Source organism: Anomaloglossus baeobatrachus, chromosome 4 (genome assembly GCF_048569485.1).
Source record: "Anomaloglossus baeobatrachus isolate aAnoBae1 chromosome 4, aAnoBae1.hap1, whole genome shotgun sequence".
NCBI lineage: Eukaryota > Metazoa > Chordata > Amphibia > Anura > Aromobatidae > Anomaloglossus > Anomaloglossus baeobatrachus.
The window spans coordinates 237,476,823-237,488,705 of NC_134356.1; the positions used below are offsets into that span (position 1 = coordinate 237,476,823).

Genomic DNA, 11,883 nt, shown 5'->3' on the forward strand with positions numbered 1-11,883 from the left:
TGCTGGCTGGTTGTTGGTGGAGACCCAAACTGCCCAATTAGTGGCTTCCATTGGTTGTTCAGTTCAAGTCCAGGTCTCAAACCGAACTGAAGTCTGGCTGCATCCACCGAACCGAATTTCCACAGGTTCGCTTATCTCTAATTAATATCAATAGACTTCACTCAGATCCTATGTTTTGCATTGAAGCATTTAATGAATTTGTGCAAAAGTCTTTGTGAGGAATAGGGTAAGAGGGTCAGCTGAGACATCACCTATTGTGAAGCAAGATACTTTGTTAGGAATTGTGTTTAGAAGTGTTATTTGTCATTTTAATACTGCCTGTGATGATAATATTTCTGAAAAGAACTCAAAAAAGGAGTATAAAGGGCACTTTACATGCTGTGATATCGGTATCGATATCACTAGCGAGCATACCCACCCCCGTCGGTTGTGCGTCACGGGAAAATTGCTGCCCGTGGCGCACAACATCGCTAACACCCGTCACACGTACTTACCTGCCTAGCAACTTTCTAAGGGGGCGGTTCGTTCGGCTTCACAGCGACGTCACTAAGTGGCCGCCCAATAGAAGCGGAGGGGTGGAGATGAGCGGGACGAACATCCCGCCCACCTCCTTCTTTCCTCATTGTGGGTGGCTGCAGGTATGAGGTTGTTCCTCATTCCTGCGGTGTCACACATAGCGATTTGTGCTGCTGCAGGAACGACAAACAACCTGCGTCCTGAAACAGCAACGATAATCAGGAGTGGAACGACGCGTCAACGATCAACGATGAGGTAAGTAATTTTGAACGTTAACGGTTGTTCCTGCGTTTTACACACAACGATGTCGCTAATGAGGCCGGATGTGCGTTACAAATTCCGTGACCCCCAACGACATCTCGTTAGCGATGTCGTGGCGTGTAAAGCGGTCTTTAGGGTACATGCCCACAATGACTGTTACAGTGTTTTTCAGCATGATGGGAAAGTGGATGGGATTAACAGAAATCTCATTTCCACTGAGCTTCTTTTTTACACTGTCTAAACTCCCCTACAGTGCATTTTTCCAAGCTGCAGCATATCAATTTATCTTGCAGGTACGCTGAGGTTTCAGTGCGAAATGTCCTCTTAGACTTGTATTAGATGTGGGGAATTTGCAAGTAAAAACCCACATATGCATTTTTAGTGCTTTTACACAGCATCAATATACCAAAAAAATGCATATAAACAAAACAAATCAACCTGCTCGATTCAAGTACCAAGCAGTCGAGCATTTTAGTGCTCGTTCATCACTGCTCCGTACTACTGCATTACAAATGTATTCACCACCATCGTAATAAGAAATTTCAAACACAAAGACTGATTTTAAATATTTATTATTAATGAAAAAGCATGGGCAGAAAGGTCGGTGGTTAGCAATGGCAGCATTGCTGAGGTGCACCAAGATCATCATCTACAAGGGTTCACTCCAAAGACATACTACAAGGAATTTAGTCTTTGACTGCAGAGGGGAAAGTCTGGTAAGCACTATGGAAATTAAAGGTTCTATATAAGTGAATAAAATTAATGAATGTAATAATTTTATTTATTTTATTATTTTAGGAATGGATTCAGAAGGGAACACCAAAAGTTTTCTGGATCTCTGGGTTTTTCTTCACACAGTCTTTTCTGACAGGAGCACTACAAAACTATGCCAGAAAGTACAAGACCCCTATAGATTTACTGGGACTTCAGATTCAGATAACTGATCATAGGCATGTGGATGACATTGATACAGCTCCGGTAACTGGCTTCAAGTTTTTTGTTTGCAAGTATATAACGTATAGTTTGATTTGATTCCCTAACCTACTGTATCCTCACCTATCCCTTATAGACTGTGAGCCCTCACGGGCAGGGACCTCTATCCTCCCAGTCTGTGCCTTGTATTGTTTATGATTATTGTACTTGTCCCTATTATGTATACCCCTTTCACATGTAAAGTGCCATGGAATAAATGGCGTTATAATAATAAATAATAATAATAATAATTTATAATAATGGATGTGACAATTGTAACATCAACACAAAATATAAAAAGGTAATTTTTCAGAATTAGCTGTCCTGTTTGTGTGTGTGGAGGATCTCAAATTTGTACTCATCTGACCAAAGTACAGATTTTTACTGGTCTAATGTCCATTCCTTGTGTTCTTTAGCCCAAACAAGTCTATTCTGCTTGTTGCCTGTCCTTAGCAGTGGTTTCCTAGGAGCTATTTTGCGATGAAGGCCTGCTGCACAAAGTCTCCTCTTAATAGTTGTTCTAGAGATGAGAAGGTGTGTCCAAACTTTTGGTCAGTACCGTATATGCACATGCACACAGCACATCTAATTCTTAAAAATTATATATATATATATATATATATATATACAGTGCCTACAAGTAGTATTCAACCCCCTGCAAATTTAGCAGGTTTACACATTCGGAATTAACTTGGCATTGTGACATTTGGACTGTAGATCAGCCTGGAAGTGTGAAATGCACTGCAGCAAAAAAGAATGTTATTTCTTTTTTTTTTAAATTGTTAAAAGTTTATTCAGAGGGTCATTTATTATTCAACCCCTCAATCCACCAGAATTCTGTTTGGTTCTCCTAAAGTATTAAGACGTATTTCAGGCACAAAGAACAATGAGCTTCACATGTTTGGATTAATTATCTCTTTTTCCAGCCTTTTCTGACTAATTAAAACCCTCCCCAAACTTGTGAACAGCACTCATACTTGGTCAACATGGGAAAGACAAAGGAGCATTCCAAGGCCATCAGAGACAAGATCGTGGAGGGTCACAAGGCTGTGCAAGGGGTGCAAAACCCTTTCCAAGGAGTTGGGCCTACCTGTCTCCACTGTTGGGAGCATCATCCGTAAGTGGAAGGCTTATGGAACTACTGTTAGCCTTCCACGGCCTGGACAGCCTTTGAAAGTTTCCACCCATGCCGAGGCCAGGCTTGTCCGAAGAGTCAAGGCTAACCCAAGGACAACAAGGAAGGAGCTCCGGGAAAATCTCATGGCAGTGGGGACATTGGTTTCAGTCAAAACCATAAGTAACGTACTCCTCCGCAATGGTCTCCGTTCCAGACGAGCCCGTAAGGTACCTTTACTTTCAAAGCGTCATGTCAAGGCTCGTCTACAGTTTGCTCATGATCACTTGGAGGACTCTGAGACAGGCTGGTTCAAGGTTCTCTGGTCTGATGAGACCAAGATCGAGATCTTTGGTGCCAACCACACACGTGACGTTTGGAGACTGGATGGCACTGCATACGACCCCAAGAATACCATCCCTACAGTCAAGCATGGTGGTGGAAGCATCATGCTGTGGGGCTGTTTCTCAGCCAAGGGGCCTGGCCATCTGGTCCACATCCATGGGAAGATGGATAGCACGGCCTACCTGGAGATTTTGGCCAGGAACCTCCGCTCCTCCATCAAGGATCTTAAGATGGGTCGTCATTTCATCTTCCAACAAGACAACGACCCAAAGCGCACAGCCAAAAAAACAAGCCCTGGTTCAAGAGGGAAAAAATCAAGGTGTTGCAGTGGCCTAGTCAGTCTCCTGACCTTAACCCAATTGAAAACTTGTGGAAGGAGCTCAAGATTAAAGTCCACATGAGACACTCAAAGAACCTAGATAACTTGGAGAAGATCTGCATGGAGGAGTGGGCCAAGATAACTCCAGAGACCTGTGCCAGCCTGATCAGGTCTTATAAAAGACGATTATTAGCTGTAATTGCAAACAAGGGTTATTCCACAAAATATTAAACCTAGGGGTTGAATAATAATTGACCCACACTTTTATGTTGAAAATTTATTAAAATTTAACTGAGCAACATAACTTGTTGCTTTGTAAGATTTATGCATCTGTTAATAAATCCTGCTCTTGTTTGAAGTTTGCAGGCTCTAACTTATTTGCATCTTATCAAACCTGCTAAATCTGCAGGGGGTTGAATGCTACTTGTAGGCACTGTATATATATATATATATATATATAATCAGGAATCATCTCTGCTCACTTTTTTTCTGCATTTCCATCAGTTCTCTCTTCTACATGCACGATGCACGATTAATATTGAGTTCTCTCTAACTATGTGGGTGGATACCAGCTGCATTGATGTCTTTCAACACTCCACACACAACATGAGGAGTTTGTGCTCTTGTGTCTGTATTTTAGTATGTTACAAAGCAGCAGCATTTAGAACCTAATCCAGCAGTACTGAGCAGTGCAGCTGTGAATCCTGCTCTGGGGTGAGATAAAGTACTTACTAGAAGCAGAGGTACCATACTTGTGTATCAGTTTCTCTATCACACTTTACTCCTCCACTTCTTCTCTTCTGTAACCTGATCCCTAAGTGAGCTAGCAATCATTCTTTTCTTGAGTAACTACTGGTACTTTTGACATTTTCCCAAGTTTGGTGACATGACAGTGATCATATAATTGCTGACAGCATACAAATAATTATTAGTAAAATAAATGATCATTTTTGATTGATCACTAAACTGGTAATTCACTGCTTTGGTTTAAATGTCTTTTATTTTTTCAGGCGGATGGCATATATATTAATGGTCTCTACATGGAAGGAGCAAGATGGGATTGTGACAGACATGTAATTAATGAATCTTTTCCTAAGGTGTTGTATGAGAGCATGCCTATTGTATCCTTTCTCATTAGTTATAATAATATTCACATTTTTGTATGTTATTGCAGTGTTAGCTGTGTGTTCTCAAATATGCAGAAATTTCTTCAAAAGCAGATGGGTCAAATCCAGCACAAAATTGTTAGAGCACAATGTTTCTTTGCAGCGCTGGGGTCCTGGGTTCAAATCCCACCAAAGACAACATTTGCAAGAAGTTTGTATTTTCTCCCTGTGTTTACGTGGGTTTTCTTCAGGTACTCCGGTTTCCTTCCAAAGACATCCTGATAGGAAATTTAGATTGTGAGCCCCAATGGGAACAGTGATGATCACGTCTGTAAAGCATTGCAGAATATTATGGTGATATTTAAGCAAAGCATAATAAATAAAGATGGGCGAATATTGAAAGATTTAGGTTCAGATTAGGCTATCAGAACACAGAGTACTATTCCCGAATCCATCACGAATAACAAATCTAATGTAAGTCAATGGGAAACCCATGCGTTTTTCTGGGAAATCTTCAAGAAAAATGCTCGGGTTCCCCATTGACTTTCATTAGATTCGTGCTGAATACTGGAATAGTACTTGAAAGTACCATAGAAAAAAGGGGGGAGACCGCGCTCTCCTGCTCTGAGATCAAATCCGGACCGTGCAAGGAAAGGAGGAAGGCAACCTCCTAGCACAAGCAGGAACGAAGACAAAGTTTTCCAGCACAGGTCCAAAAAGGGTTAAAACTTGAAACTTTATTTCATGTCCATTAAAAGATTTCCATCATACAATCAGGAGAAAATACAAATAGGAGGACGCGTTTCGAACATTATAGTTCTTAATCTGTCTCTGTTTTAGAGACAGATTAAGAACTATAATGTTCGAAACGCATCCTCCTATTTGTATTTTCTCCTGATTGTATGATGGAAATATTTTAATGGACATGAAATAAAGTTTCAAGTTTTAACCCTTTTTGGACCTGTGCTGGAAAACTTTGTCTTCGTTCCTGGAATAGTACTTGGTATTCAGATAGCCTAATCTGAACCCAAATATTTCACTATTCGCCCATCTCTAATTTTAAGAAAGTGAAAAGTATATGTTGTTGTTAAAATTAAATAAGGACCTAGGAATACATAATGCACATCGTATCTTATGTCATGTGATGTCTAAACCTCTACATTTATGCTATATATAATATGAATCTTTTTAGAACTCCACTTGTTAAAGTGGCCATACACATTAGCTAGAAGTAGGTTGATGATTTAACAACTGCTGAATGAACAATTTTCTGGTGAATGATCTTTATACCATACACATTTTAATCTATATACATTGGCTGTTTTTTAGGGAAAAAGGAAAATAGAGTTTTTAAGTGCAAATAACAGTACAATTTTATTAGAAAAAGGTGAAATCATTTTTGTTAAAAATTCATTAAAAACCGAGACCATGCCCCCACTAGGTCTGACCATACCATGATAACCATGGTCAATATCACCCATCACACAATAATGTAACAGTATACAGTAAATGGAAAAATTAAACCCGATGTTCATACATTACAATGTCTTCTCCTTCACAAAGCGCATTTGCATGTTATACATAGTCAAAGTCCATGTGACGGTAGGAATCATACCCAGCAGATGGTAATAAGGTTTGAAAGGCAAATTTTTTCTGTAGTGATATCAACAGCCGATCATAACACCATAGACATTTTAATCTACATACATTAGCTGTTACAGAAATTTAAACTGTCAGTGCATGTTCCTTTACACCAGGAGAAGTACAAGCGATTTGTCTAGTAACATTTTGGGAACACATACTGTATTTCCAGAAGATAATGATCTGTCATTGATTGGCTATAACTATCATCGGTTGTAAAATGTCACCCTTCGAACCATTGTTTAGGTTGACAATGTTCATTTTGATCAACTTTAAAGGGATCATTACAGGATGACTGTTCACACCAAGCCCAGCACTCATTCATCATGGTGGGGCCAATAATTTAAATACACCTTCCAACTGCTTGTTTTCCATCTATCTCCTCACTTCTCTTAAGGCCCCGTCACACACAGAGATAAATCTTTGGCAGATCTGTGGTTGCAGTGAAATCATGGATTATAGTGTTCCATTTGTACACAGCCACAAACCTGGCACTGATTGTCCACAATTTCACTGCAACCACAGATCTGCCGCAGATTTATCTCTGTGTGTGACAGGGCCTTTAGACTGTCAAGCCACAGCTATCAATCAAAGAAGATGGGAGAGTGGAGATGGAGGGAAAAATAAGCAAGTGGGAAGGCAAATTTAAATGTTTGGCTCCACTATGACGCACGAGCGCCTGTAATATGTATGAATAGTCATCTTGTTTTGATAGAGTCCCTTAAAACTCATCTTTGACCACCTTCAGTGAGCGAGCATCAAGGGCAAGTGAGTGATACTCATGAATTCAAACATGCATAGGTACTGTGCGGACTTCAGTATTGGCACATCATTCATGTTTTTAATTTAATTACAATCACTGATACAATAGTTTTCTAGTTTAATGTCAATTTGACATCCCTACTTGCCTGTTACTAAGAAACCATATGAGCTACATTATTATTTAAGATGTCTGTGGCCATTAAAAGCTGAAGCGTATCAGTTGCCTAACACCTTAACTATACAGAAAAATGTAGGAGGCAGAATTTGCAGACAGACATATTAAAGAATATAGATAAAAATATAACGTTCAGATGATTGTGCTTGGGCATTTCCTTTACTGACATATTAAAGATATGGCTTATTCCTGAAGAAAAAGTAAGCGTAATGGATTCCTTTTATCAGTGTCCAGGTAAAGTATGGTAATCTATATTCTATAAGCATAGGTGGATAAAATTGGAAGTAACACACAATATATTAAATAAGGCAGATACATAGGCCTTTTTTAAGATTTTTAGAGGCACATGAGCAAAATGTATTACCTCTTCTATCATGTACATAATCCACAGAGGTATTAGTACAATGCAGAACAGTACCAGGCAGTGCTACCACTATAATATCATCAGGACCTACTGTATGTAATAAAGGCATTGCAATGAACAAACAGCCTTACTATACAGTGCAAGAAAATTGTGAACAGTGTTCTATACTACTGACATATAGTGACTAAAGGTGCCTCATGGCCAAAAGATGCAGAAAAGTATACAATAAGAATAAGAAATCATCAAAAGCATCATGAAATTTTAGCTTGCTGGTAATGAAAGAGGGTAAAAGAGACTCTGTCAGCAGGTTTTGGCTACCTCTTCTGGGAGCAGCATGATGTAGGCAATGAGATCCTGAATCCAACAATGTATCACTTAGATTACTGGGTGCAGCCGTTCTGACATAATCAGAATTTTTAGATTTAGTCATGTAGCAGGGCTGGGAGAGCTACCCCCACCCACACCAGGCTCTCAATATAGATTGTACATTGTCAGTGAGGTGTCAGTCAGAGGAGGGGGCATGCCGGACTGCCATGCCCCTACTAGTCAAACAAACATAACAAATAAACAACAGATCGAACCTTGACAAGAAAGGCATCCCTGAATTCTCTGTGTTAACCATTTCAGCATGCTGTCTTCAGCTTACACAGCAAAAATCTGCTGACAGATTCCCTTTAAAGAGAATTATATATAGTGGTGATATGTTTTGTACATGCTACAATCCATCCTTGTGCACAAATTCAGAAAAAGTCCAAAAATTGCAAAAGTTCCTTCCAACTTGGTTGTTACATCTAAGTATTATCGTGGCCATAATATTTAAGGGTTTGTACCAAGTCTGTAAGTTATTACCTATCCAGTGATCACTGGCTGGGTGAGGATCCCAGCAGGGTCCTTACAGGTCAGTAATTTATCACTTATGTATAGACGATACCTTTCCAACTTGGTACAAACTAGTTAAGCATTGGTCCGATTGAACGTTAATTGTTTCTTATATAACTTTACTAACACTAGTATGTGTTCTTCATGTTTGATTCTTGAAATTATTACTTCCCCAGTTTACAAGACAAGCGCTCGTCATGGAGAGCTCTCCACAACTGGACATTCTACAAACTATGTCTTCACTATCAATCTTGCAACGGAAAAACCTCCAAATCACTGGGTGAACAGAGGTGTGGCTTGCCTCTGTCAGCTGGACTATTAGGCGGAGACACAATACTGAGCTTTTTATAGACCTCTATATTTGTCTACTGTTTCTGCTTTTTTTTAGGACGAAGTTCATACCTACATTAGAGCCTATGTCGCAGGTTCTTTCATTTTTATTTTCACTGAAAAGTGCAGCATAGTATGTTATTTTATCTAGTAAAATGGTGGCCAGCTTAAGGAAAACCAATGTGACTCTATTGTAGTCCATGGGGTTTATTTTGCGCTGATTTCATGTCTTTTTAAAATTTTGTTTTCTGAATAGCAATTGTGATGATCAGAATTGTGATTTCTTTTTTACGTATATATTTTAGGCTTCTAAAGAAAAGTTGCATGCATAAAAAATAAAGCCTTATTTCAAATAGTCTTGATTAAAAATATTCTATGTATTTATTTTGCCGCTAAAAAACTAATATGTGTCTCCTTCAGGCAGACTGTTGCTGAACAGTTTTTATACCGCATTGATGTGTTACTTCTGCTGAGGGTAACACATGACTACAACTTTTTTCTGTAATCATGGAAACAGTTTTCCATTTTCAGAAAAATAGTTTCCTCTACCCACTTGCTGTTTGGTTGCATATCTCATGTGGTTCACATGACACATAGTCTTCATATTTTCTCTTGGTCCCAATTCACCACCAGCTCTTTACTATAGGTTGGCCCTACAGTTGATGGCAACCCAGTCACTTGATTTTTCACCCTGGTTGCTTCTTAGAGGCAGGTTGCTTCCACATCCAACCCCCCCCCCAACCCACTTTTCCCCACATTCTGTCCGATCCTTGTCCTTCTTATCACATATTGTTGTGATTTTATTACATATGATATTTTTATGAATAAAATGGAATTTTTGACACATGTTCTTTGCTGTATCTCCTTTTTTTCTCCAGTCATTTATGCTTTATGGAGCAGGCAATTCCTTATGGGACACTACTGAGTGGTCCCATAAGCTAATACTTTATTATGGCCAATTTCTCGCTAATAAGGTTCTGTCCATGTAGATTGCATGAGCCGCTGAACTAACTGATTGACTGCAGCGCTGTCAATGTGACCCCTGTGTATTTGACAACAGACCCCGGGAGCAGCTGCAGAGTATCTGCACCCAACCCAGAAAGAGTAACTAAAGCCCACTTTGTTTTTTTTACAATAAAACTGCACCTGGGGACCACAACATTTCTGAAAACCCTTTTTAAGTCTATGTATATACAAAAAAAAGCATACTTTAACAGGGATCCTGTCAGGTCCCTTATGCCATCCAAGCCAGCATCATTCACAGTTGCATGTCAAAATTCCCTTCCTAACCAGCCCTGTATAACATCATTCTCTAAGATCAATGTGTAATAAAAAAAAAAACATTTATTACCTCTGATTTTCATAGGCAAAATAGGGCCTTGACTAGTCAAAGGGGCGGTTTCCCCAGACTAGTCTTCCCTCTTTACATGATATCACGCCCCTGTGAACATGATGGCATGATTTCCAAGAGCCAGTGTTACTGTAGCTACTGTAAATATTGCTCATGCACGCGGCTCATTTCAGCAGCGTCACTGTGCTTCTCAAACAGGGTCTACGTGTGGTGCACTGTGCATTATCAGAAGTGCAGAAGCTGTTTTCTGATCATGCACAGTGAGTCTCTCTTAAGATAGGACAAGTACACCTGGCTTGAGAGGTACACTGCTGAAATGAGCCACGCTCATGATCAAGATTTCCAGGAGCTGGCTATGACGGCGGCTACTAGAACTCATGTTATCACACCCACAGGGGCGTGATATCATGGAAAGAGGGCCGACTAGTCTGGGGAAACAATGCCCTTTTGACTAGTTAAGGCCCTAATTTCCATATGAATAATGGAGGTAAATACTTTTTTACACATTGATTTTAGAGAATGATGTTATACAGGGCTGCTTAGGAAGGGGATTTTGACATGCAAATGTGAATGCTGCTGGCTTGGATGGCATAAGGGACATGACAGCATACCTTTAAGGTTCTGTTCACATCTGCATCGCTATTTCTGGTCTGTCCCAGCTGTAATCCCCAACCTGCGGCTCTCCAGCTGTTGCAAAACCTCAACTTGACAGCAGAAGATTGAGTTGCTGAGCAATCAGTGGAAGATCAAAGCATTATAGGGACAGAAATCTGATAGCATCATAAGTGTCCAACACCTGAAAGCTTGACATTAACCATTACAGGCAAACCTGATTGACCTTAATAAGGCTCGTCTTATTCTCCAAGTTTTTTAGATGGATCTGAGATAGAGGTTATAATGCCAATGTGAACAGAACCATAGTCATGATTATTGACAAAGTTGCACTTCCTTTTATTTTAGATGCCTTGGAATAATATAAATATTGGTTGCAAATTGATGCAAACCCTCACTGTTATTTTGTAGGAAAGCAATATATCTGTAGTTAATATGTTGAATCTTTTTTGCAAAATTATTACACTAGTGTTATTCTTTTTGCGCGTAGTAATCTGAATCAATTTGATGGATAATACATCTATTAGTGGGCTAAAATGTATCACATAGCTTATCAATTCAGAGTCCCTGAGCACTGTCTGTCACAGAATATTCAGTGACATTTTCCTAAACGAAAAGTGCTATATTTCACTCTAAATGAATGTTTCCATATTCTTCAGTTTAATAACCTTTTTTTTTAAAGCAGGAACAGAATCAGTGACCTCCCTATTACAGCATTTTCATTATTTACTGTCATCAATGGTGACATTTTACTTCATGTCCTATTATCCTATGCTAAACCAGTATTTACGTGGTGTTGTACGGTGACAATCTTTATAATTAATAAACTCTATTGGGCATGTATTTCTGTACTTGCAATGTAGTCATCTGTATCATTAACAAAAACTGATGTATATGCTGCAATTGATGGAATATTCACATTTATCCAAGTAATTGAGTGTTTAAAAATCTGAATCCTGGTAACTAGTCATTTTATAAGGAAATAATGTCCCTTGGATTGCCTTTTATAATGCTTGCAGAGAAATATTACATATTATCAGTACATTTTATTTTCCTATTTAGTGTGAGGTGATGAAGCAGCTGGTTTAAAAAATGTCCATCAAATATTGGTGGCTGAATGTTTCACCTATTTTGAT

General features: G+C 39.2%; 1 protein-coding gene across 1 annotated transcript in view; it reads left to right on the forward strand.

Annotated features, from left to right (window-relative positions):
• LOC142302376 (dynein axonemal heavy chain 3-like) overlaps positions 1-8,942 on the forward strand; it is a 2,626,214-nt gene extending 2,617,272 nt beyond the window's left edge. Inside the window, exons 77-80 of the mRNA XM_075343433.1 lie at positions 1,576-1,755; positions 4,538-4,648; positions 7,388-7,445; positions 8,631-8,942. Of these exons, the coding sequence (XP_075199548.1) occupies positions 1,576-1,755; positions 4,538-4,648; positions 7,388-7,445; positions 8,631-8,776 (495 nt within the window). The 3' untranslated portion in view covers positions 8,777-8,942. The remainder of the gene's footprint in view (positions 1-1,575; positions 1,756-4,537; positions 4,649-7,387; positions 7,446-8,630) is intronic.
• The last annotated feature ends 2,941 nt before the right edge of the window (positions 8,943-11,883 follow it).